This window comes from Sarcophilus harrisii, chromosome 4 (assembly GCF_902635505.1).
Source record: "Sarcophilus harrisii chromosome 4, mSarHar1.11, whole genome shotgun sequence".
Taxonomy (NCBI): Eukaryota; Metazoa; Chordata; class Mammalia; order Dasyuromorphia; family Dasyuridae; genus Sarcophilus; species Sarcophilus harrisii.
The window spans coordinates 311,333,892-311,360,167 of record NC_045429.1 but is presented as its reverse complement, the minus strand read 5'-3'; the positions used below and the strand labels follow the sequence as shown (position 1 = coordinate 311,360,167).

Below are 26,276 nucleotides of genomic sequence, written 5' to 3'. Positions count from 1 at the left end.
AGAACAGGGGTCCGTGGGATACAACCGGAAAAAATCTGAAGACCTGGGCTGGGAATTAACCTGTCTGAAATGCAAACACCTCCAGGCTAGCTCTGCAGAAATCACCAAGTGAGGAGTCCTGGGGTGAGCTGGAATCCCAGCAGGAACCATAGAAACTTTCACATCCGGAACTGTACCATGAAGTCAGGGTCTAAGTCTGGGAAGACTGGAATCCTCAGATGACCAGGAATGCCAGTCCCAGCTGTGCTGCTGAGACACATCCCTGGACAAGAAGGAATTAGCACCCAGTAAGTGCAGAAGCAGCAGGGCAGGAACGATACTAGCTGCAGGCATCTGCAGGAGGATGGAGCTCTTGGTTTAGAGTTCCTGGTCAGAGAGAAGAGCTGAAGTGAAATCAGAGACACCATTTTCCCTACCCCAGGATTAGAGATGCTTACACTAATACCTCTTATTAAAAAAAAAAAAAAAATGAATTGGCAAAGAAGAAAGAACTTCACCATAGAAACATATTATGGGAGCAGGGAAATCTGGATTTATCATCCAAGAAAAACAAGATTATGAAAAAAAGAGTTAAGCTAGAAAAGAAGTTACAAAGTCTCAAAAATGAAAATAAATCTTTGAAAATTAGAATTGGGCAAGAGTTATCCAGTGAAGATATGAGAAACCAAGAAATAACAAAACAGATTATAAAGAGTGAGAAAATAGAACAGAATATGAAACCTGTATATAAGAAAAAGAAAGATCTGGAGAACAGATCTGAAAGAGAAAATATAAGAATTGAACTGCTAGAAAATTGTGACAAAAAATAGAACTTTGATACAATAATGCAAGAAATAATCCAAGGAAATTGTCTTGGAGTGATAAAATATGAAGGGAAAGTAGAAATAGAAAAAATTCACTGATCACCACCTCAAAGAGATCCTTTGTGGAAAACACAAAGGAATATTATTGCCAAATTTTGAAACTCCCAGAGCAAAGATAAAATTTCGTAGAAAATAAGAAAAAAGCAATAGAAATATGCTGGAACTACAATTAGAATTATACAAGACTTAGCAGCAGCTATAATAAAAGACCGTAGATCCTAGAATCACATTTACCGCCAATCAAAAGAATTAAGCCTGTGGCCAAAAATGTCATATCCAGCAAAATTACCTATGAATTTGAATGAGAAAAAAAACGGACTTTCAATGATCTTGAAGATTTTCAGGACTTTCTATCAACCAAACCTAAACTTAACAGAAAAAAAAAAGTAATCATGGTACACAAATGAGGTGTAGAGGAAGAATAGACACAGAGGCATTAGAAGGTGAAGAAGGGCAAGTAGTTCTGAAAACCTACCCACATAAGGAATGGGTTTTAATTGGCAACACTACATATATATCATGAAGGTTATAGCACCCTCCAAAAAAAGATTGCAGTTTTAGAAGGGGGGCACTTAAGTAGTTACTTTGATGGTACAAAGGGGAGGAGAAATATGATAATTAGCAGGTTGTTACCAACAGCTTAAGTGACATGGATATAATGCTGGGTTTAGCAAACTGATTTCAAATCTGATCTACTTACTATGTGAGATTCTGAGCAAGCCACTTAACCTTCATTTGCCTCAGTTTCTTCAACTGTAAAATGGGGATAATGCCAGTATGTATTATGCAGAATTGTCATGAGGATGAAGAGATGTTTGTGAAGGCTAATTGTACACTATTTCAGAGTCTTATTCTTTTTGTACAGCAAAATAACGGTTTGGACATGTATACTTATTATCTATTTAATTTATACTTTAACATATTAAACATGTATTGGTCATCCTGCCACCTAGGGGAGGGGGTGAGGGGAAGGAGAGGAAAAACTGGAACAAAAGGTTTGGCAATTGTCAATGCTGTAAAATTACCCATGCATATAACTTGTAAATAAAAAGCTATTAAAAATAAAAAAAAAAAGATGTTTTTGAAAGCACTGAGCACTTAGCACTGTGCTCAACACATGAAATATGATAAGTATTATATAAATGTTAGTTATTATTATTATTAAGGACTTTTTTTTCTCTTTTAAAGGATGAGGAACATGGGCTTATTTGTAGGCAGCAGGGAAGGAATCAGTAAATAGAGATGAAAAGCTGAGGATAGTGAAGACAATTTGGCAAATAAGTTTAGAAGGGGTGAGATTAAGATGAATATAAAATAGTTGGCGTTGGCAAGAAAAGGCAGGTAAGTAGCACAGTAAATAGAGTGCAAGGCCTGGAATCAAGAAGATTCATGTATTTTCATAAGTTCAAATCTGACCTCAGGCACTCACTACCTCTGTGACTCTGGGCATGTCACTTAAATGTTTTGTCTCAATTTCCTCATGTGTAAAACAAGCTGGAGAAAGGGATGGCATATTACTTCAGTATCTTTGCTAAGAAAACTCCAAATGGGATCATAGTCAAAAGCCAACTAATTCACCAAAGTTAAGGAAAAGATAGTTGACATCTGAATTATGTGAGATGAAGCGCTTATTAGAAAGGCTTCACTGGATTTTTGGCAAAGTTAAGGTTCTTGGCTATGAAGAGAGGAGTACAGGGGGTAGTTTACAGAAGGATGGAAGAGCTGCTCTGGAAGAGGATGTGCAATTAATTAGGAATATTTACCTTACTGAAGTGAGGGCCCAGCTGAGATTTATTTACAAATTTCCAATGGATTCACTGTTTTATGATTAGAAATAGGTGGCACTTAGACAAATACACAATACTTTAGTCAAGATATACCAGATGTTATATTTGTATATGGGGGGATAATTATTACATTTATTTTTAAATATTTAATCCCATCCAGGTCTTCTGAAGATGTTTCAATTTGTCTGAGTTACTTAAAAATGGTCTTTAATCTCCATAGGATCAGAACACCACAGAGCTATAGATAAAGGAAGAGATAGTAGCTCAATGTAAATCCTCTGATGCTCTAATTTATAACCCAAAGAAACTGCATCAATGTAAGACTGGTTATAAGCTTTGGAGTTGTAAAAATTCTCTTTAAGAATATTGAAATTGACTAAAGAAGGGAAAGGCACCTGTATGTGCCAAAATGTTTGTGGCAGCCCTGTTTATAGTGGCTAGAAGCTGGAAAATGAATGGATGCCCATCAAATGGAGAATGGTTGAGTAAATTGTGGTATATGAATATTATGGAATATTATTGTTCTGTAAGAAATGACCAGCAGGATGAATACAGAGAGGATTGGCGAGACTTAAATGAACTGATGCTGAGTGAAATGAGCAGAACCAGGAGATCATTATATACCTCAACGATACTGTATGAGGATGTATTCTGATGGAAGTGGATTTCTTCGACAAAGAGAAGATCTAACTCAGTTTCTATTGATCAAGGATGGAAAGAAGCAGCTACACCCAAAGAAAGAACACTAGGAAATGAATGTAAACTGCCTGCATTTTTTGTTTTTCCTCCCGAGTTATTTATACCTTCTGAATCCAATTCTCCCTGAGCAACAAGAGAACTGTTCGGTTTTGCACACATATATTGTATCTAAGATACACTGTAACCTCTTTAACATGTATAGGACTGCTTGTCATCTGGGGGAGGGAGTGGAGGGAGGGAAGGGAAAAATTGGAACAGAAGTGAGTGCAAGAAATAATGTTGTAAAAAAATTACCCTGGCATGGGTTCTGGCAATAAAAAGTTATTAAAAAAATATTGAAATTGTACAAATAATGGAAGAGAAGCTTCCTGAAGAGAACCTGGGCACAAATCCCATCTCTGAAACTCACTAGTCATGTGATCCTGTGTAGTTCTCCTTGGGCTTGTTTCCTAAAACGCAATGTTTGCATCTTTCACTGTCCTATTCCAAAGTTTCTGTTTTAGAACTGAGGAAAAGTGAAGCCTAGAGAGGTTAGATAAATTGTCCCCAGTCTCATGTAGCAAGAAAAAATCATATGTAGACCCAATTCCTGACTTTACCCAGTATTCTTTTTACTACAACACAATCTACATCAGTCCACTGAAGTTGGAGGTTGGCAGTTTGGGGTTTACATATCACACTTTTCAAAGATTTTTCTTTCTCTTAAGTTAGCACTGTTTAGCTTAAGGAAGTTCTGAATAACATGTGACCTGCTCTCCTGCACTAAACAGCTTATTTCTGATATTTAAATATTAATACTGTAGAGTAACAGCATGATGTATAGGATATAGAACTGGCTTAGGAGTTTGGAAGAAGGGTTTAAAATCTACTTTTCACATACTAGCTGCACAATCACAGGCAAGTCACTTAATTTCTAGGTGCAGGCCATTCTCCAAGATTAAAAATTAAAGAAAAGGTGTTGATCTCTGAAATCAACTTCTGGTAAGAAAAAGTGATTTAAGAGAATGGGTCACATAACTAATATGATGGCAAATTCATTACTTTCTCCATTTGGATATTTATAGCATCATTCATGGACTATACAAAATTGTCAAATTATACAATGTAAGCAGTGAGAGGCTATTGTATCTAGCTTTCAACTCATCATAGCCTGTGAATGATTATCCAAGTGATTTCTCAGGCCTTGCACCAAGAGCTGGAGTTCCTTATACCTGATCTCAAAGATACTCATATTAGGGATGTAGGTTGTCAATACAATTTTGGGAGGTGTAACCACCAGCAAAGGTGAAGGGGAGGAGGAATAGGAAAAAAAGTGAGAGGAAAGTTAGAAAAGAATGGTGAAAATATCAAAATTTCAAGGAAAAAAGTCTTAATTTAGGTCTAGCAGATAAATTGAGAGAGGGAGAATTCTAAAACCAAGATGATTATATCCTCAAAAAGAGGAGAAAGTTCTCAATAAATATTATAACAAAGGAGGTAAACTACCCAAATAAATTTCAAAAGAACACAAAAACAAACTCCAGAATGATTCATAAGAAAAACCAAATGAATCCACAGAGGAGAATCTCTTTAAGAAAGAAGTGCATGGGGGCAGCTAGGTGGGTTGCCTAGTATATAGAGCACCAGCCCTGAAGTCAGAAAGACCTGAGTTCAAATCTAGTCTGACACTTAGCACTTCCTAGCTGTGTGACTCTGAGCAAGTCACTTAACCCCAATTGCCTTGGGGGGGTGAGGGGGGAAGAAAGAAGTGTATGTAATTAAAATATATGGAACACAAATATACCCAAGTGAAGCAAAATCTGGAAGATAAACAAAAAGGTGATGTTAAAAACTCAAATCATTTTAAATTCAACACCACTGACCTTGAAGACAGAAATCTACTTAAAAGATGAGTCTTCCTGAAAAACAAAACAAAAAAACATCAATACTTTAAACCAGGAAATATATGAAAATGGCCTAACTTTTGAATGCAACCAACAAAGTATTAATCACCTCCAGAAAAACAGAGAAGGCTGTTGAACTAACCTATGTTACAGCTTATGTTTTGCATGGTCAGAAAGACTGGCTGTGGAAAGTTGTCTGCTATCTTCCATTATTCTTGTCATCAGAGGTAAGCATTTGAAAGACAGTTGACTATGGTTAAAAGATACAGTTGATGGTCCTATAAACTGATTTTGTTCACATGAAGTCTTAAATCTCTGTGCTAATTTGCTAGAGCAAATGGCCAGATCAAACATGGAGAATCCAAAAATAGGGAAAAGTTCTAAAAGCAATGAATAAGACCAATGCTTCATTCTCATTTTGAGAAGAGATGGTAGAAGGCATTCAATAGAAAGAAAAAGAATCAAGAGAACCTCAGAGTTTAAAGGGACCTCAAAGTACACACACTTGGAACCCACACTTAGGAAAAAAATAATCTCTATTTACAACATACTCGACAAATAGGAAAAGCTGTTTCAAGTAGGGGTGAAGTAGCAAGGAGGTAATACTAAGTGAAAATAAGTCCTTAAAAATGTTGTCAAACTAGATTTTTGCAAAAGAAATATAAAATATGACATGAGTCAATTTGTAAGAAAAAAGAAAAATTAACCTCTAATACATTTTTAATAGTGTAAGAAGAGATGATTCTACTGCATCATCCCAATGCAGTAGGTGGCTAGATAAAGCCTGGAAAGACCTGACTCAACCTATATTATCATCTATAATCAACCTATATTGACCACAGACAAATCACTTAACTTGCAAGTGTCCTATTAAGATATTAAGGAATTTCTAATCTGCATAGGTACAGAGTTTTCACAGAAGCAGTTCCCCATAATGATGAAATAATTAACAGGGGCTAACATAATGCTTTATATATATAATTCTCATTCCATCTTATTAACAATGCTGTGAAGTAGGGGCAATCTCACCCATATTTTACAAAAGAAAACTTAGTCTATAGTTAAAGTTACTTCTCTTAGGTCACACAGCTAGTATGTATCCGAGTCAGAATTGAACTTGTCCTCCTCAAAGTTCAGTATTCACTCTACTACACCACTTCCTGGCATAGCTTGTCCTCTATATTTTCTATTTTAAACTTAAAAGTTTCTTTTTTCCTCCTCAATAAAAGTTCCTTATACTATTTCCATGAAAGAATCAGATTCTACGGCCAACTTCAACAAAGATTTTGGTAGTGGCAGTACTGGTTGATTAAAACAAATGGCTGGAGGCCTTTATGTGGTCTATTTTATAATTTTTAATGGGCTAGGGGAAAAATTAAAAATGTTAACATATTTGAGGCTTAATCATTTAATAGCATCTACGCGTTTTAGCCATTAAACTTAAGGTTTTTGTACTTTTTAATGCCCAAGCTATTGCTTCAAATAACAATGGTACTGAATGGTTTATAAATGTGTTTATTAAATGTCAGTAATTTTTACAATGCAAATATTAATAGCAAAAAGCAAATGTCTGCAAAGTATGTACAAAAGTAAAAAGCTTTACTATACTAGCAATTCAATCACCTTATAAAATCAAATGTTTTCTCTTTTAGACCTCTTCTAGAAATAATTTATTGCCAATCAAACTAAAGTATAGATGGTAAAATTTACAATATCAGATGATACTTAGTCCCTGGAAAGTTTATAAAAGTTTTATGTATAAAAAGTCCCAAGCCACAAATACTTTTATATAGAGCTAATACAAATCATTTTTTATTTGATACAGTATCTATTACGGTTGTTACAAAATATATTTTTAGACAAGGCTTCTTATGGTAACTAAGCTCTTACCATTGTAGAATACAGAAAAGCCATTTAAAATATTTTGCAATTTAGTTACCTGTTTTCAAGTAAAAGGCAAACATATAGTAAATATTAATTTGCAGCAATGTTGCATCATTTTCCAAGAACTGAACCAACTTTTTTTTTTTTTTCTGGTACCATTAAATAAGGATAGTTGCTGATTGGTGCATGCTCATTACAACATTGCTTTAAGGGCAAGAAACTTTTTCACAGATTTAAAGCAGTATCTCGGCAACAATCCTGTAATGTAAAATGCCAAAATCAGGTATAAGTTGTAACTATTTCGTAATGTCCTTATTGGATTAAAGTCTCACCATCGGTCCATCGGTCTTATCCTTTGACTTATCTGTCTAGTGCCTGGCACAAAGTAGATGTCTAATTTTTATTGATTGAAAATTTTTAGCAACACAATCAGTGGCAAAATAGTCTAAATTATGAAAATTTTCTACAACCTCAAAAAGCATTGTTTGAATCTAAGACTTATAAGAAATAAATTTTGGTATATGAGCAGTAGTGGTATTTGGAACCAAATGATTAAACTTGAACATCACAAAAGTGAACTCTCTTGAAAATGATAATTACATTCAAGTATATGTGAAGAGACTGAAATATAGTGGTCTGTAAAATGTACCTCAAATGATGTTATTACTTAAAATGCCAAGTCTAATATCTACTTGATGGTACTTGGAAAATACATCTAGTTAAAGTTCAAATTGTTAAACAAGATCCTCAGCTTTATTATTATATTTCCACCTCTATTGTAAGTCTATTAAGCTCTGACATCGTACCATAACATAATGGAACTTTATTACAAACTGTTATTAAATATTTATTTCTGGTTAGTCCATGGATTATCTGTTCCTTGATGTAAACCATTAATAATATACTCCCTTAATGCTCACTATATATACCATGTAACCAATCTATGTATCCTGCTACAGGTAATAAATTTCTTTTTTAAGGAATTAATATTAAAAAAAAATCAAGCAGCATAAAAGATCTATTTCAAGGGTACATTGCAAATATTGAATGGAAAAAGAAAACAAGGCTGACCCAGTATTTTTTTGAAAAGTAAAACAACAAAATAATTTTCAACAACAAAGATATTTATGTTTTTTTAAAAAAAGATTCTCCAAAAAAAAATGTGGCCTAAAAATTTTTTTAAGAGGGCTTTTGTCACCACTTTTTTTGTATAGGCTAAATAAGTATGATTTTATGGACTCCAGAAATTCAGAGTTAACACTGATAGTTAATCTTATTTGTATATACAAAGAATACGTGCTATAAAATCTGCAATTGAAGGAACTTAAATTAAAATTAAAATTTCTTTATTTCTGGCTCAATCCAAATGTATTACCTTATTAAAATAATAATTTGAAGATTTTCCAAATAACGACTTAAATTTCAACATATGGAAGAATATAATAACTTGGTAAATTTATTCCACATAAATACTGAGAAAAAAACTATGTATATTAATGCTAAAATAAATTTCTCCAAAAAATTAATAATTTGAACATGCAAAGTCTTGGTTTGCCAAACTTTCTAATCCTACAAAAAATTATATGACTATAAACTGATATAATGCCCAATCATTCCCAGTACTGATTTTTAGAAATATAATTTTAATGTCTACTTCAAAATACTTGCCCAAACTGAAAGTCTGTTAAGAAAATTTACTGTAGAAGATCAAATAGTAGAAAATTTATATAAAATTAATTCAATAAAAAAAAAAACTTATATTCCCCCCAAAACTTCCTCCCTTCTTCTCTGTTTCCCTCCCCAATTTTTGATTGAAAATATTTTCCAGGCAGCTAAAAAAGAAATCATTTCCACAACTGAATCAAATACACCAAAATTTTAAATGTTTGGCTCAATTTTGATGAATGATGAATCAAATGATCAAATGGCATCATGGAATCATACTACTGATTGGCACAAAAATAACACCTTAGATTTATGTCCTTAGTAAACTTAAAGAAAAAAAAAACATATAGTAAAACTGAGGCCCAATTTTTTTATATTGTTTAGCTTAAATAGCAACATTGTGTGAAATATATTTCTCCAAAGCCATTAAAACACTTAGTGACATTTCTTGATATTTAAATTTAAAAGCATTCAGGCTTACAACCACTAAGTCAGTAAACATCACATAATGTAACTAAGTATTCCTTACCTCCCCTCTCCCCCCGAAAAGGCTTACAAAATCACATGTTCTAAGGCACAATACATTTAACTTGACTTTTTTTCAAATGACTGGGTGAAAAAAAATTATTTTGACACATTTTAAAAAATAAATAAAACCCAAGCAACTTCATTTATCCTGTCCCAAGTTTTACTATTTTCTTCCTTACATAGTGGTATTTCAAAAATAAGTTCAGTGCTCCAAATATTAAGACTCCTTCCTTTAATTTTAAGATATGTGGATATGTGATCTAAAGTTTGGACTTATAGTTCCATTATAACTATTAACAAATGTTAAAAAAATGTCACCAAAAAAAATAAAATCACCATTTCAATTTGCAGAAATAAACACTTCATTACCAAGATTATTTTATAGTAAGTATTATTAAATGGCACTCCAAAAAAAAATGCAGATTGCTTTAAATAGGTAAATTTCAGTAATCTTATCTTTTTAAGCAAATATTTATGGCTCCAATAACATACTTTAAATATGATTTAGAAAGACAAAACTTTTTTTAATATATAAAAACATATTAGTCTTCAGTAAAGTTAATGCTTTGTTTTGACCATTTGATAAATTGGATTTATATAATAATTTGTTGAAGAGCCCAACATGAATATATTTACTGATATTCACCAGTGAAATAATTCTAATCCTGTGGATTTTAAAACAAAGTTCATTTTGGCAGAAGCATTAGATGTGGGAAAACTTTAGACATGCATGGAAATCTGCTATACAGTCGCATTATGATGGAAGAGCATAGATCTAGAGCTAGAAGGGACCTTAGGGGCCATCTGGAGAGTACATGTTTTGAATGCTCATGCATTACACCATGCTGAAATACTGAAAGGTAATAATTCTAAAATGATGGTAATGGGACCTGAAGTCAAAGGAAATCTACTTTAACAAGAATGTCAAGAAAAATCCTGGTTTAGAGATAGCTCACTATGAAGTTTAAAACTTAAGCCAGTTGGTTTAGTGAATTCAGCCCCTGAAAGACTTGATGATACATAGTTTTGATCACACATTCAAGGAAATTTTAACCAATAAAATACCTGAGAAGAGTCAGCTACAGTCAAGTGATCTATGTCACAGTCTTAATCACAATTTTAAGAAGGAGAAAAGCTTTGATTAAGTATTGTGCATCTTTTTCTAAAATCCAAGTTCTAAGACTACATATAACCTAAAATACAGTATTTCTGTTATTGCAACCACAATCATTCTGATCATCTTAATAATGAGTGCATTTGTAATTATGAAGCTGTTTAGTAGGAATATACTTCAAACATAATGATTTTAAAAGGAAGCAGTGGGGAGTCAAGTTTAATTTAATCAAATGTAGGTGTTTGAGTTATAAAAAATTTAACTTCTTAAAAGCATATGGCTTATCATTTAAAATGCACGTAAAAATAATGTATTTCATAAATAGAAATTATACAACTAATAAGTGTTGTGTTTTGGTGAGATATGCCAAAAATTATTAATAACCCTATCTAATGATTTGCTGAATTTGAAGGGGAAATGAAGTTTCAAACAGATACAAAAATGCCTCAAAGACTGAAATTATTGAAATGATCAAAATAGCAAAAGAATGATATCTGTGATGTTGCAGTTGCATTTTTAAAAAAAGAGTAATCATCTGAGACAGGATTTAAAAGTCTGAGAGTTAAACAAATAAAAGAATTCTGAAAAGATTTTATTTTAAAAGTCATGTCACTTAAGTTGCAAGCAGCTTTGATTTACTACTATTGCCAGAATATTCAGCACATGGTACATTATTCATATATCATCATTAAATAGGAACAAAGAAGAGTTAAGTTACATTTCACGATCTATTTTGACCAAAATATTACTTGGGGCATGCTGACTTATTGGCTTTTCTTGTACCATCTGTGAATACTCTTTGATTAGCATCAAATCAGAAACGCTTATGTAAACTTTAAAATATTAAGAACATCACTTTCAAAAAGCACACATTTTTTAAAAATGTATAACCCAATAGTTGTGTATTAATTAAAAAACAGTAAGGCCAAATCTGTGATAAGCCCATGGAATGCCATCCCTTGGATCAAATCTTTTCCAACAGCCCTTGCTAGCCTCTGCAAGCTAAGTAAGACACTACCGAGTGCGAGGCAAAAAAAGACACCTTATTTGTTTTTTTAGAACTGAATAATCTTAACCATATACCTATAAGGTAACAGCTGCTACAGAAATAACAATTCAGACTGGAAAAGTGGAAAGAGACTGAAATAAATTTAACTGAGGTCTGCTACAGAATTACAATTTGATTTAACTTGAAGCTATAGTGGAAAAGATTCAAAGTATGAATCTGAGCAGAAGTTGGCAATAATGTGGTATTCAGCAGCTTTCAGCCACAAACCAAAGTCCATGAAAGACAGACTACGGTTTTCAAAAAGTTTAACACAGGATTAAGGTTTTGTAGTCCTGTTGTAAACTGCTATTTATAAAAATAGACAACAACAACAACAACAAAAAAAAAAATCCCAGAAAACAAACAAACATAGAAGGGCATTAAAATAAAGTCTTTTGCACATCACTGTAGCATAAGCTGTTTGAGGTTGTCATGAAGGATGGTATCCTTCACATCACGAAAAACAAGTCGAATATTTTCTGTGTTAATAGCAGTGGTGAAATGATGATATAAAGGCTTCTGCTGCTGGTCCCGGCGTTTGTTACGGAAACAATTCACCAGGAAAGTTTGGACGTCTGTTAAGCAGTGGGGATTCCCTTCAAATTCTATGAAATAGTCTTTGATGCTCACAATTTGCACTTTTTCCTCAAGCAGGTCTGTCTTATTTAAAAAGAGAATTATAGAGACATTGCTGAAAACTCGGTTGTTAACTATTGTTTCAAAAATGTTCAGAGATTCCGTAAGGCGATTTGTCAGTCGATCTTCCATAAGCACCTGGTCAAATTCACTTGAAGAGACAAGGAAAAGTATTGATGTTACACTGTCGAAGCATTCAAACCAACGTTTCCTTTCTGATCTCTGACCACCCACATCAACCATTTTGAAAGGAACATTTTTAATTTCAAAGTCGTACTCATGAATGCCTTTCGTGGGTCTTCGTGCAAGCAGAATATCTTGCTGTGATGGAATGTAATCCTAGAGGAGAAAAATTATATTTATCATTTTAAAATGCAGGAGCAACTACTAAGATTCCTGATATGCTTATTAACTGGTCTACTGAACAAATATCCAAATAAAATATTTTAAAAACCTGTTAACACTAAACTTTATTATTATAATTAAATTCTAACATTTTAAAAATATTCAAAAGCATGACGGTAGATATTCTGATAAAATGAAACACCATAAATTTCATTTAGTATTATTTATTTCACTAAGCAAGGATACTGTTTTTCATTAATACTACTCCTTGTACAATAATTTAATTTGTTTCTTTTTACTAACTCTTCAGCCAAACTTTCTAAATACTTCTTCAATTACTATATTTATCTATCCAATTTCACCTTTAGTGTGCTTCTACAAATGTATTACGTATGCCAAGCTAATAAATAATCATTCCTTTCTTGAAACACATTCACTCTGTTCATTTTCTACTTTTCTCTCTTCCTCTATAGTGTCTAGTATAGGTTGGTGAAAATAATAGACTAAAATTAATTCTTGCTGAATGTTAGCCTCAGTAATAATCCAGTGCTGCTGTCACAAGAATGCCCCTTCTTTGGAGTTTTCATAAGAGAGGTGTTTTCTAAACCTAAAAGTTCTATATAAATGTGAGCTGTCATTATACTTCTAAACTTATGCTGGAATAGCACAGGATTAAAATTTAATAGTACTTTCTAGTACTCTGGTAGCTAGAATGAGTAGCTGCTTGTGGGAGAGCTCTAAAAGGATAAGCCCATACTCTGCCTATGTACAGATCTGACTTCCTGTAACACAATTAGTCAAACATTTTTTTAAGCATTTCCTATTTTTGTTTTTCAACCTCTTTCATAGTAAATTCTCTTAAAATATTAATGAAGGGCAGGCAGCAAACTAAACTACTCCATTAGTACATTTATTTATGTCATTTAACAGGTTCATTCTTTAGTAATAGTATTTTTCTAGAATTAGAGTACATCATTCTAATGCTGTGCTTTTGAACAGAGATACTAATTAGTTTGTAAAAATCATAACTAGAGTTTATCATTCCTATTCCTCACCATCTTTTTAAAAATTCTTTTTTCAAATATTACACCACCATGATTACTTAGATCATTGTTATAAGATTAATTATCCCACTGAAATGACTAGAGAGTTGACTAAATGGTCAACTTTATAATTATCTGTACTTATGCAAGAATCATGGACATGCCAAAACAAATAAAATTAATTTTTAGAAATAAATTTAAATATTAAGTTTTCAAAATCAAATCAGTTTCCACATTTTTTCATAGTATCCTGTTGCAATAATCTAGAGGAGCTACCTTAATTATTAATGACTAAATAAAAATTACTTTTCAAGCATCTAGTACTTGCACAGCACTGTGAAGCTAAGATTAGTACAAAATGATTCCTGAATTCAGACAGCAGGATCTATTTGGTTAGATAAGACTAGTAGTGAAACAATAAGATACTTCAAGATAATTATTATATTGAGTGGTAAAATCATGTTGTAAGGACTGTAACTAAGTACTAGGGAAATTCTGTGAAAAAGCAATAGAAACAAAGGGCCTGGAGAAACTACTTCAAGCAAATTTATCAGGAATACTCTATTATATCCAACTACTGACCATTTGTTTGAATGAGTGCAATTTCTCCAACTAAACATTCCAAAAGAAAAAAAAAAATTTTTTTTTCACCCAAACACATATAAAGCTTAAATCATTTTTTTTTTCATTTATACACATCTTATGGTTGCTACAACTATATAACAATTATTTTTCACTCTTTTCTTTTTTTTTTCCCTTGAAATTCTTCTGCATTCATCTTTCCATTTCCATTAGTATCTTCCTGAATCCTTTATCTATTCAGATATGGATACTGGTCTTGTCTCTACTCTTATATTCATATTTATTCTGAAATCAATGTCAATTTTCCTATTACATTCCTTGTTCAAATACCTATAACCGAAAGTTTCCTTTTACTTAATGAAGGCAAAATTTAAAATTTTTTTTACTCTCTAATCTATCTTCCAATTATATTTCTTATAACAGTGCCCATTTTTTATACACTTATTCATGAAGCCCTAAATAAAAATATTTATTTTTTCCTACCTTGACCCGAAGTTGATTTCTACTGATATACCAAAAAAGGGCAATAGCAAATATGTACATTATGATTTCACTTACTTTAGGACACTAAAAATTATTATTATTTTTTAAACACACAAACTCCTGTAATTCCTTAATACAATCTCTACACACTGTGAGACAGGTCAGCTCCAAATAGCATAAAAATGTCCCCCTCCATGTATCTTCTTTTACTCCTCTCCCCTTCATCTAAGTAAATCTTAAATGTCTTTCACATCCAAAATCCAATTTCACACATGGGTTAACTGTTCTAGCTTAAACCATCCTTTCTCTGAACTCCTGTTATTGAACTAACATTAGCAATTATAAGTAAGCACTCAATATATTAGTTTAGTTTACAGATTATAAATTCTTTAAAAACAAAAACTTTATCTTATTCTGTACTTTTGGATCCCTACATGGTACTGAGCAGAAAGAGGTACACCAGAAACAAATGAACATATTGCTTGTGCTTATTCTATTACAGGTTTCTATAAAAGATTTGTGATGACAGGATTTTATTATCCTTGTGTAGGTCCTGGAAAAACTATTTATAAAGCATTTCATTTGTCACTTTTTTATTGTTATAGAACAAATTTCTATGACAATGATTGCAAAATCACTACAATTATTACCAGGAAAGAAAATACAATTTTCTTGTTTGTTCATTCAACAAAAATAATAAGCACTTATTATGTATAAAGAATTGTGCTCTCTTTAACCATCAGCAAATAGAGCCAGGTGATGGGACCAGATTAACAGTATTCTCTAAGAGTAGACCTCTCTTGAACACATTGGGAAATATATCAAAAGCCATCTAAAAAGAAAAGAAAAACCAATGCTCCTGAAAGTATTTTTATTCAAAAAAGTTTTAACATCAATTTTCTTTCTGTAATTTCTTTTCCTATTTTACAAAAGTACATAGGAAAATAAAGTAAAATAAAAATGTCTTTTTCTTTCTCAAATGCATTTTTCTTTCTTTTTTCAAACTATCTTCTTAAGAAGTTGTGAATGGAGTATCTTTTAATACGAAGTTGGGAGAGTTTAAGTTCCATAGAAAGGAATATAAGAAAAAGATACTAAGTATAAACTTTTTTTTTTTAAACTCCCAAGCTGGTTGCTGCTTCTACTCCTGATATGAAGATCCAAAGTGACCTTCTTGAGACTAACATAACTTTCATAAGGCTGACTGCTCCTGAGAGTAAGAATGCACACATCCCTCTTGGGAGGCTAAGAAAATCTAGATCAAGAGGCCCTTTTAAGAGATCAGGAGAACATTCTACTCTACAGACTTCATCTGCAGTTCTATTGATACTCTGATTGGACTAACTATTAACAAGCTCTCATTCCTCTTAATCTATTCATTTCTGTGATGGTGAATCCAAGACTACTGAAGGGCAACCCTCCTGCCCAATCTTTGTTTATCCATTTTCTAATCTCCATTGATCTCTATGATTCTCTTCCAAGTTCCTATGCTTTATTTGCCTATAACTTCTAGGGTGATCCCTGGAATACCCAATATAATTAACAAAGTTTCCTTAATTTTAAAGCTCTTCCTCCAAATCTCCTCCCCTTTTCTGGCTCTCATTGTCACCTTTAATCCACCCAGATTACAAATTTAATCCTTCCAGACTACATTCCAGGTCTTTTCAGTAACAGTTACTTTTTCTCACATGTGCCTCATTGGAGCTATAAGGGTGACTTGGGAACAAGTCTTCGTTTTTCCATATTCCACTATCTAGATATATATAAATTATCTATTATTATTATCACTCAGCAACTTTGATTTTAAGGCTTAATCTTTCTAAATTAGTTACATGTACCACGTTCTGGTGATTATTATCTATGAACTTCTAAGACACTCTCTCTCCTCAGTGTCTAGTCCTCTTCATTCCAACTATTGCCCTCTTTCCTGGGGACTTAAAAGATATGTGAAATCCCCTTAAATAAATACCCTAGTTTTCCAATTCTTCAATCTACTTGACTCTTAACCATTCCACCTCAGTTTCATATAAGGATGGCTAGCTATATCCTTGATTTTGCTATCACCTTCAAATGTTCCATTTCCATTATGAATGCCTTTATTTAATCGCCATTTCCAATCATCCTATTTATCCCTGTGCATCTCATCTCTCTTTATCCTTACTATGATCTGGTATAACCCTCTAACTACATACTGTTTCACCTCTTGACTAAACTCTTTTCCCTTCTTGATCTCAAATCCAACTAGTTACATTACAAATTTCTGTTATGCCCTAACTGCAGCAGTTAATCCTTTTATTCCTTCCTAATTTCTATTCCACTCCTCAAAGAGGCCATTTCAAATCTTTGCCTCAGTTGAGAACTTTACTATTAGAAAAAAGGCTTTTTAATGAAGATTATTTGTAGAGAACTTCCTCTCATCCGCATCTCATCTGGCAATTCCTCCTCTTTACTTCATCCCTAACCTACAAATGAAACCACCCGCCTACATATAAGTCAAACCCTGTTTCTTGTATAACTCACCCTCTTCCCAATTTAATGGTTTTCCTTGTATTGTAAAAATATGTCCCCTATCCATAAAAGTTTCACCCTGTTATTGATAATTCTATTATCTCTCTTCCTTTTCTCAGCTGACTTTGAGACATTTATATTCTGTACCCTGATATCTCTTGCTTGTGCACCCTTAACCACCTCTTGAGTTTACCACTCAAAAAACTGGTCCCTCCAAAGTTATCAACAATTTTTTAATGTGTCAAACCCAATAGCTTCTGCTGTCTTTGACCTTTCTACAACCTTTGACAATACTGACAATATGTTCCTCCTCTTCTGAATATTCTGTCCTGGCCTGCTTTTCCTACTCATTTCCTACTCATTCCTGCTCATCCTATCATACTTCTTAGTTTCCTCAGATGATTCAATATTTATGAAACATATTTGAAGTGTGGATATAGCAAGGGTCTGTTTTTGAGTATTTTTTAAATATATTTTTTCATTATTTCATCAGTTCTTATCAGTTCAATTACCATCTCTATGCATGTCTCCTAGATAAATATAAGAAGTCCTATTCTCTTCAGAGCATTACTTCAACATCACTAATTTATCCACTCAACACTTCAAACTCCATGTCCCAGAGATATCTCAAATTTAGAACATCCAAAATGGAATTTATTAATTCTCCAGGTACCACCAATCTCCCTGTCATCCAGGTTTATAAACCTGTTATCCTCAATTCTTCATTCCCACTCATGCTTGAACAAGACTAATTCCCAATTCTGCATCTTTGCACTGACTGTCACCCATGCTAAAAATGCATACTCTCTCTTTTTGTCTCTTGGAATCTTTGGTCTTCTGTTTAAGTACTGCTTACTTCAAAAAGTCTTGATTCCCCTGGCTACTAGTGCTCTTTCTCCAAAAGTACAATCCTTTATTTTGAATGTAATGTAATATGTATTTATATTTATGTATAAATACACATTCTTTGTGTCTCTCATATTAGAATGTAAGTACCTTGAAGGCAAGGACTGCTTCACTATTGTCTTTGTATCCTAGTGCTTGATATAATGTGCCTGCAAAATAAGCTCTTAATAAATCTACTGAGCAAAAATATCCCTCTGACTGCTATTTTTAATTTTTAATTTAAATTTTAAAAACTCAGAAATATAAGTATTAAAACTTACAGGTTCTCCAAGTTTATCCAAGTTGTCCAGAAAATATTTTACAGATTCACCCTGAAATAAAAAAAAAAGACCAAAATGAATATATATCAATGCCTCTTTAGGAATGAAAAACTTAATTGTAACAAACTTTATTACACAGTCTTAATATGCATACAATCCAAATATATCTGGTTCAGTTACTAACAATGAAATGAACTCTTCCAAAACCATTAAAATCTTATCCTTCATAAAATAGACATCCCAGATGAAGATTATAAATATTTCACTTAAAAAAAGAAAACATTAAGACATTATCTACTTGGGTTTTAAATTCATCTATAATATTCATATTTTTCCCACAGTTCAATTTATTTAAAGGAAAATAATTTTTGAGATAAAATTGTTATTAAAATTTAAGCTTACTTCCTTTTTTACTTGATTTACTTTTAATACTTCTGAAGTAGAGAAAATAAAAATCACTTAAGAGGATGGATCCACATATTAAAAAACTAAAATATTTTAAAATAAACTTGTAGCAAAAGACCTATCAAAGGTCATTTCTCTACTTTTAGCAAAGTGACCAGACCATACTTTCTGAAGTTCAAATGCTTTATGTGCCACTGGTCATTACTAAACTAGAAGGACTATGGCATAATGAATAGAAAGAGCACCCACCTTCCTTTGAACCAAGAAGACCTAGGTTCAAGTTTCTTGGCTGATTAATATTGTCTATCTGACCCTGAGTAGGTTAATGTAATCTTAGTACACTAGGTCCCAGATTCTTAAATTGTGCAATGCTATAATAGGGTCTTATAACTTAATGTGATGGCTGTAAAATTATGATTTGTTATTAGTAAATATTTGGTTTGTATACCAAGTTTATATACCTATATACTGATATCACAAAAAATGTTAGCAAAAAAAAAAAGTCACAAGTAGAAAAAATTTTAAAAGCACTGTTTTAGGTAACTGTAATTGAAAAGACAGAATTGGTCTGCATTTGCAGGAGTCTCTTGAACAGGGAGTTCTCTATAGTAATGATAGCACAGTACCCCCTCAATCCCTCTCTCTTTCTAATTAAGGAAAAGGTGAGAACATCTCCTTTAGGACCTGGAAAATGTGATAACATTTTTAGAACATGAATAAGATTTTGGAAGATGAGCAAAGAAAAAAATAACATTTAATTAATTTAATTGCTTTTTCTTTCTGAGAGACCCTAAAGATATAATAAAGTCTTTTGAAGGAGTAGGCAATTATTTTTTGAGGTTCTTTCAGTATTTTTATGATCACCACAGGGCTGCTAGATGGCATGAGATAGAATGACAGGTCTCGAGTCAGGAAGACATCTCCCTGAGTTTGAATTTGCCCTCAAATAAACTACTTGTTTGATCCTAGGCAAGTCAACCCTGTTTGCCTTATTACCTCATCTATAAAATGAGTTAGAGGAAATAGCATCTTTGCTAAGTAGTATCTTTGCTAAGAAAGCTTTAAATGGGGTCACAAAGAATCAGGCAAGACTGAAAACAATTGAACAATAACAACATATCATTCTATTCAATTCTTGGCAAGTTATCTACAGGCCCCTAAATCTTCTTTCTGAAAGAGTTCACTACTTAGCTCATACCTTTCCACTTTGACCCTTGTTCTTTTTACAAAGGGACTAAGGGTCAAACTTCTTCAGCCTTATGGTCCCATTTTTGATTGTTCAAGTGTTCTAAGGTTCATGATAAAGAACTCTGAAATTTCTCTATCAGCTTTTAATTTAGCATTTCCTCTTTTCCTATCTTATCTCCACCTTCCCATTTATTCTATATCTATCTTATCTCCACCACCACCCCCACACACACTTATTCTTCATTCTTACTTTTAAGTACCTTTCACTTTTTCTCTATTCACAAATTTGATGCCATAATTAAACCAGGTCAACTTTTATACTATTTTCTACTATCAAATTATATCTCCTCTACATACCTTTCCCCTTATCCCACCCCCCCATCCTCAACTCTCCTCTCCTTTCTCTGGTTTTACAGTGCTGAAGGAATTCATATAACCATGTTAATTAGAGTCCAGATATGTGGAATCACTCATGTCACAAGGCCATCCTGGTACTGTCTTCTGGAGTCTTGGTTGCTCATATTATTGAACACAGTTTTTTAAGTCTTTCAAAATCGTTTTCGCTTTACAGTACTGGAGTCATTGCTTAAACTATTCTTGATACTGTTCAATTTACTTCTCAATGAGTCACATTAGATCAGATGTTTTTTGTATACATTCATTCTTCTATCTCTTAATGTTATTTCATTACATTAATCATGATAAATAGTTTAGCAATCCTCTTTGTTTCCAGTTCTCTAAAATATAAAGTGTGGCACAAATATTTATATATATAAATATTCTTCCCTTCTTGAGCTTTTTTGGAGTATAAAGCTACTAGTGGCTTCAAAAGCCAAAATGTTTCCACAATTTAGGGCTTTTTTAAAAGGACAGTTTCAACTTGTTTCAAGAATGACTGAACAACTGCTAGATCTGTATCCCAAAAGTTTTAAATAAAAAAAGAGGGAAAAGAATCTATTTGTACAAAATTATTTATAGCAGCTCTTTTTGTGGTAGCTAAGAATTAGAAATTAAGGTTAGCTGATCTGTATTTCACCTTTGCTGTTTCATCACTCATTAATTAGGAAATGACTAAACAAGTTATGGTATTGATTAGAATGAAATATTACTGGAATATAAGAAATGACAAGCAGGATAATTTCAGAAAAAAATGAAAGAATTCTGTGAACTGATTGAAAGTGAAGTGAGCAGAACCAGGAAAACACTGTATGCAGTAAGAGCAATAATGTATGATGAAGAACTGTGAATGAATTGGCTATTCAGAGCAATACAATTGAAATATACTCTTTTTTCTTTCTTTTTTTGCATAAAATGAGTAATATGGAAATGATTGTACATGCATTAACTATCAGACTGCTTATTGTCTTGGGAGGGGGAGAAGAGAAAGGTAAAATAGAATTTGGAATTCAAAACTTAAAAAAAAAAAAAATCAACAAAACAATGAATATTAAAAGTTGTTTTTACATGCCGGTGAGGGGGTGGGGTGGGAATAAAACACTATTTTAAATAAAAAAAAAAAAATGCTCTCAAAATAAAAGGAAAAATGAATGATTGGACTTTACAGACTTCATACCTGATAACTAGGGTAGAACTGCAATTGTCCCAAAAGCTACCCCCAAAGACAGTTAGGTGCTATTATCCCCATTTTGTAAAAGAAGATAGAGGTTTAAAGTGACTTGTCTAAGGTCACATAGATATATATATAGTCTTGAGACAGAATTTGAACTTGGGTATTCCCGATTCCTGGGCCAATGCTTTTATCTACTGTCACCTAACTGCTAGGACAGCTAACTGATTTTGAATCAGATTAGCTAATAATTTGTTTATTATTTAAAAAAAAAAAACCCTATACATTATTTGTCATTTTAGCAGTTTTGTTAATTTTTAAAATAGTGCATTCCTTTTTTCTTTTTCTCTCAAAAAACAACAAACTCTCACCCAGGCCTTGAATTTTGTCAACTTATGTAATTCCAGTGACCTAGTAACAGTAGGATTTTGAAGAGACACTTGCCTATTCTCTGCTATTGGAATCTAAATACTTCATCATTATTTAAATCTTTCCAGCTGAAATATATTTACTTTCTTTGGTTTGTTTTAACTCCTTTGTTTGCATTTCTATATTTAGTTGAGCTCATATTGCCTTCCACTACACCACTCCCTATTTGTGCACAGTTCTGGACTAGATGGAGCTACTTATCCCTCCCCAATTGCTTCCTCCTTTTCTTTAACATTGGCCTTGGGTTGTTTTCAGAAATTTATGAATTTGTGGGAAAGATAGAAATCAGCTTCTATATACAACCTACCATGTTACTAACTTAACTGAAGATAGATTCATTTTCTATATGTTTTAAAACCATAATTTTTACAGACTGCAGGCTCTTTTGTTTTCGTTGTCCTCCATTTCAATGTTTTTTCTCTCCTGGTTTCCCCAAACTGTCATATTTGAGACATTCAGAAACTACATGTCATTTCTTCTTTTCCAGGTCATTTGAGTTCATAAAAGGACAACTAAGTGTTTTCTTACTACCTTACTTATCGTAAGTATTTGTCCCCCTCTCATTTCCAATGCAAAGGAATTTTCCTTAGTAAAGAAAAAAGAAGCAAGATTAGGATCAATAAGTTCTGCTTTCTCACTGTCATTTACTGCCCCATCCATCCTCAAACAAAAGCCCTTCATTAACCAGCTTTTTTTTCCTTCCTGATACAGTGTTCTCATTCTTTCTTCCTGATACAGTGCTCTCACACACATTCTCTTTCTCAAAATAAAATAACTTTTTGGTTGTCCTTAGTTTCTCTGGCAAACCTCAGTTTATTCTGAGCTCTCGGAATTCCTGACACTATTTTTATAGTATCATGTGGTGTTCCATGTGCTTTTATTTAATGTTAATCAGGCTTCCTTCTATTCCTTCTTTAAAAATCTTGGTAAATGAATAAATTTCCTAAGATGTTATATTGGTTTCTTTAAACAAATTCCATTTTTTATTCTCAATAGACATGTTTTCCTTTGTGCCATCAGAATTTTATTCCTGTTAATCTCCCAAATCTCTCCCTGAACTAATTGTACAGCATTTTAGTCTGTGGGATCCTCTATCTTTCCCAACCCTTCACAATCTGCTCTCCCCAAATCTAGGGTGTATGTTAAACTATTCTAGGATGTTCTTTCCTCCTCTATCAAAAATTCTGAAAGGGAATAGTTTATTTTCTTCCAAGGTTTCTAACATTTCGAACTCGGCAACTAGCTTGTCTCTGTTAGAATCAAATACAGAATTTTAACAGCAGAATTTCCCTTTATCAATTTCTCCATCTTTTAAAGGATGAAATCATCATTAAAGTAAATTGAGAAACAGAACAAGTAAGAATAGCACATTCTTCAGAAGATGCCTGGAAAACTAAAGACCCCCCAATGTTACTGTATCATGCCTCTGTGATAGGCTAGTAATCTATTTTTCCCCAAGTCCTGTTTTTTTTATGCTGCTTCTGCTGATTCAACCAAATATTCTTTTTTCTCCCTCTGGTTCCTAGAATTTCTCACCAAACACACTTAATAAAACAAAGTTCTTAATAAAACAAGTTCTAAGTAACAATGCTACAAAGATTAGATAGATTATTGATAGATAGATACTGTATATATACTCTATATACACACATCCACATAACTGCTGTTTCATTTTATCAATAGGATGCCTTTTGGAAATTATGTGATAAAGCATCCCCATGCACTTCCCTCCCCCCAATCCTTCTCAAATACCCCACCCATCCAAGAATGCCATTTCATGTAACAAATTTATTTTTTTTTAATGATGAAGTTTCCCCCACCAAAATCACCAAAACAAATCAATGCTATTTTTTAGTGGTTGTTCTTTACATTTACATTTTTGTAGTCAGTCCGTATATTGTTTTCTTGGCTCTATTTACTTCACTTTGTATCAGTGTCCAAGTTTTTCCACGTTTCTCTGTATTCTTCATAATTACTGTTACTTAAAGCACAGCTAATATTACATTACATTCATGTACCATAATTTGGTAATTCCTCAACTTAAATTTACTTTGATTCCAATCATTTGCTATATATATTACTATATATAGTGCTACTATAAATATTTTTGTATATGGGGAGTAAGTCCAGTTCACTATAGGTCAAATGGTATAAATATTGTTCATTTTAATTGCTTTCTTAAATGGCTGATTCACAGCTCCATCAACAATGCAACAATGTACCTTTTTATCCACAACTCCTATAATATCAACTTCTCATACGCTGTTATCCTTAAAAATAAAATTAAAAATATCGCTCTTGGACTTATTATAGCTAACCTTTTTATATCACCCTACATATTTCAGAACACTCATCACTCATATTGAGTGTTTAGTATTTCCTCTTTAATGTCTTTGCCTTTGCAGTGTCACTGTCTTAGAATCTCTATTTTCCTTCAAAGTTCTTCTCAACTACCACCTCCCACATGAATCTTGCCCCAACTACTAATACTATTCTCCTCCAACAAATTCCTCTTCATTTCTTATGTATGTATGTATGTATGTATGTATATTTTACTTAATATCTGTCCATTGTTTTCCCTTCAAGGTCCTTGTAGAATAAGAACTATTTTCTTTTTGTATTTGTATCTCATACTTCTAACACAGTGTCTAGGACATAGTAAGTATGTTGACTGGCACCTGAATTGAGTCTTGAAGAAAGCTGGATTTTAAGAAGCAAAAGACAGGAAAAGAGTGGGATTGAAGTACTGGGAAGAGAGACATAAGATAAATATCACATACAAGGACCATTAAGTAGAAGAATTTGGATGGATAAAAGTATGTACAGGGAAGCAATATATAATAAACTGTAAAGGAGAGGCTGAAACCAGATTGTGAAGTTTTATAAATCAAGCAGGAATTTATATTTTATCCTGAAGCTTTTTGAGGAGGGGAGTGACAGAGTCAAACTTTTGCTTTAGATTATCAATATCACAGATGTATTGAACAGAGGAAAGACTTGAGGCAGGGAAATCAATAAAGAGTCTATTGCAGTAATTCAAGTAGGAAATGATTCAGAACCTTAACTAAAATGATTGTAGTGCGAGTGAAGAAAATGTGATCCATGTTGAAATATCTACTTTACTGGGGACACCATTTTAAAAATATACAGTATGTCATAAAGATCGAGTCAAAGTTTAATTCCTGAAAATAAGCGAAACCAAATATGGATATTAATATATTAATTTTTCTGTGTCTGTTTTCAACTATCCTATCTACACCTCAAGAAGTTGTTCTCAAGATCAAAAGGGACTGGAGGAGAAGGGAGAAACTAACACTAAAAAAGGAAAGGCACTATCACCATCATCATCTTCAGGAATATTTTGCTGAATTCATGAAAAAGATTTTCGTAAAGAAATTCTGTGTAACAGATGTAATAAAAAAAATTACTGCACACACCACAGATGTTTTATATAAGTTGTCAAGCTTTTAGCAATGTCTTAAATGCTTAGTATATTTGTATACCCATATAAAGACCTGGAGGTATCGATACTCAGGGTCAAAATGAATTGTTCAAGCTAGAGATGGGAGCTGACCCAAGTTCCTTTAATTCCAAATCCTTTTTTCCACTGTATCATGATATCTATCATCAGAATTCTATTCTGATGCTTTATCAAGGTATCAAAGTGGTTCCAGGATTTTCAAGAGCTCTATGGAATACAAGTTGTAGCAGGTATTAAAACAATTTAAAATGGCTTTATGAATAAACCTAGAAATGGACTTTAAGGATAATCCCCAGTGAGCTATCAGATGAGGCAGCAACTTGACACAAGGTATAGAATGTGGGATGTGAATTCAAATTCAGCACATACTAGCTGTATGATGCTAGGTAAATCATCAACTTCTGTTTGGCTCAGTCTCCACAATAGGGATAATAATATCCATGATTGCTGTGAAGATAAAATGAGATTAAAATTTGTAAAGTGTTTTGCATATTTTAAGTTACTATTATCATTAACCGTAACTCCTAAAATTGTTTATTAAAGTGTGGTAGTACTGAAACCTGCATTACATCAAAGAAATCCATGGTTTCTTAAGTATTAATCTCTCCCCCTTTCTCTCTTCTTCTCTTTCTCCTTTATCTTTCCCTTTTGGCTTTAGGCAGGTCTCCAACAAGCTGGAAAGGCTTCAAGCACTGGCCCTAAATCAAGTATGTATAATGACAAGAATATAAAGGAAAACAAACCCAAAAGACACCAGAAGTTAGATCAATGTGATGACCAATTTTGATTTGAGCAGAGATATCAAATGGTAGCTACATTGAGATGAAACCCTAAGTACTACCTGACCTTTCGGTCTACCATGAAACTGAATGATTCTTTGTAATCTGTCTTCCTTAATTATAATATTAACTTGAGAATAGAGAATAGCTTATTTTTAAAAATTATTTCTTGTACTAAGTACATAGAGCTAAA

General features: G+C 32.7%; 1 protein-coding gene across 1 annotated transcript in view; it reads right to left on the bottom strand.

The window, feature by feature from the left end:
* Nucleotides 1-8,445: 8,445 nt before the first annotated feature.
* GNA13 (G protein subunit alpha 13) overlaps nt 8,446-26,276 on the bottom strand; it is a 59,726-nt gene continuing 41,895 nt past the window's right edge. Inside the window, exons 3-4 of the mRNA XM_031965686.1 lie at nt 18,235-18,285; nt 8,446-12,446 (exon numbers count right to left, since the gene is read on the bottom strand). Of these exons, the coding sequence (XP_031821546.1) occupies nt 11,874-12,446; nt 18,235-18,285 (624 nt within the window). The 3' untranslated portion in view covers nt 8,446-11,873. The remainder of the gene's footprint in view (nt 12,447-18,234; nt 18,286-26,276) is intronic.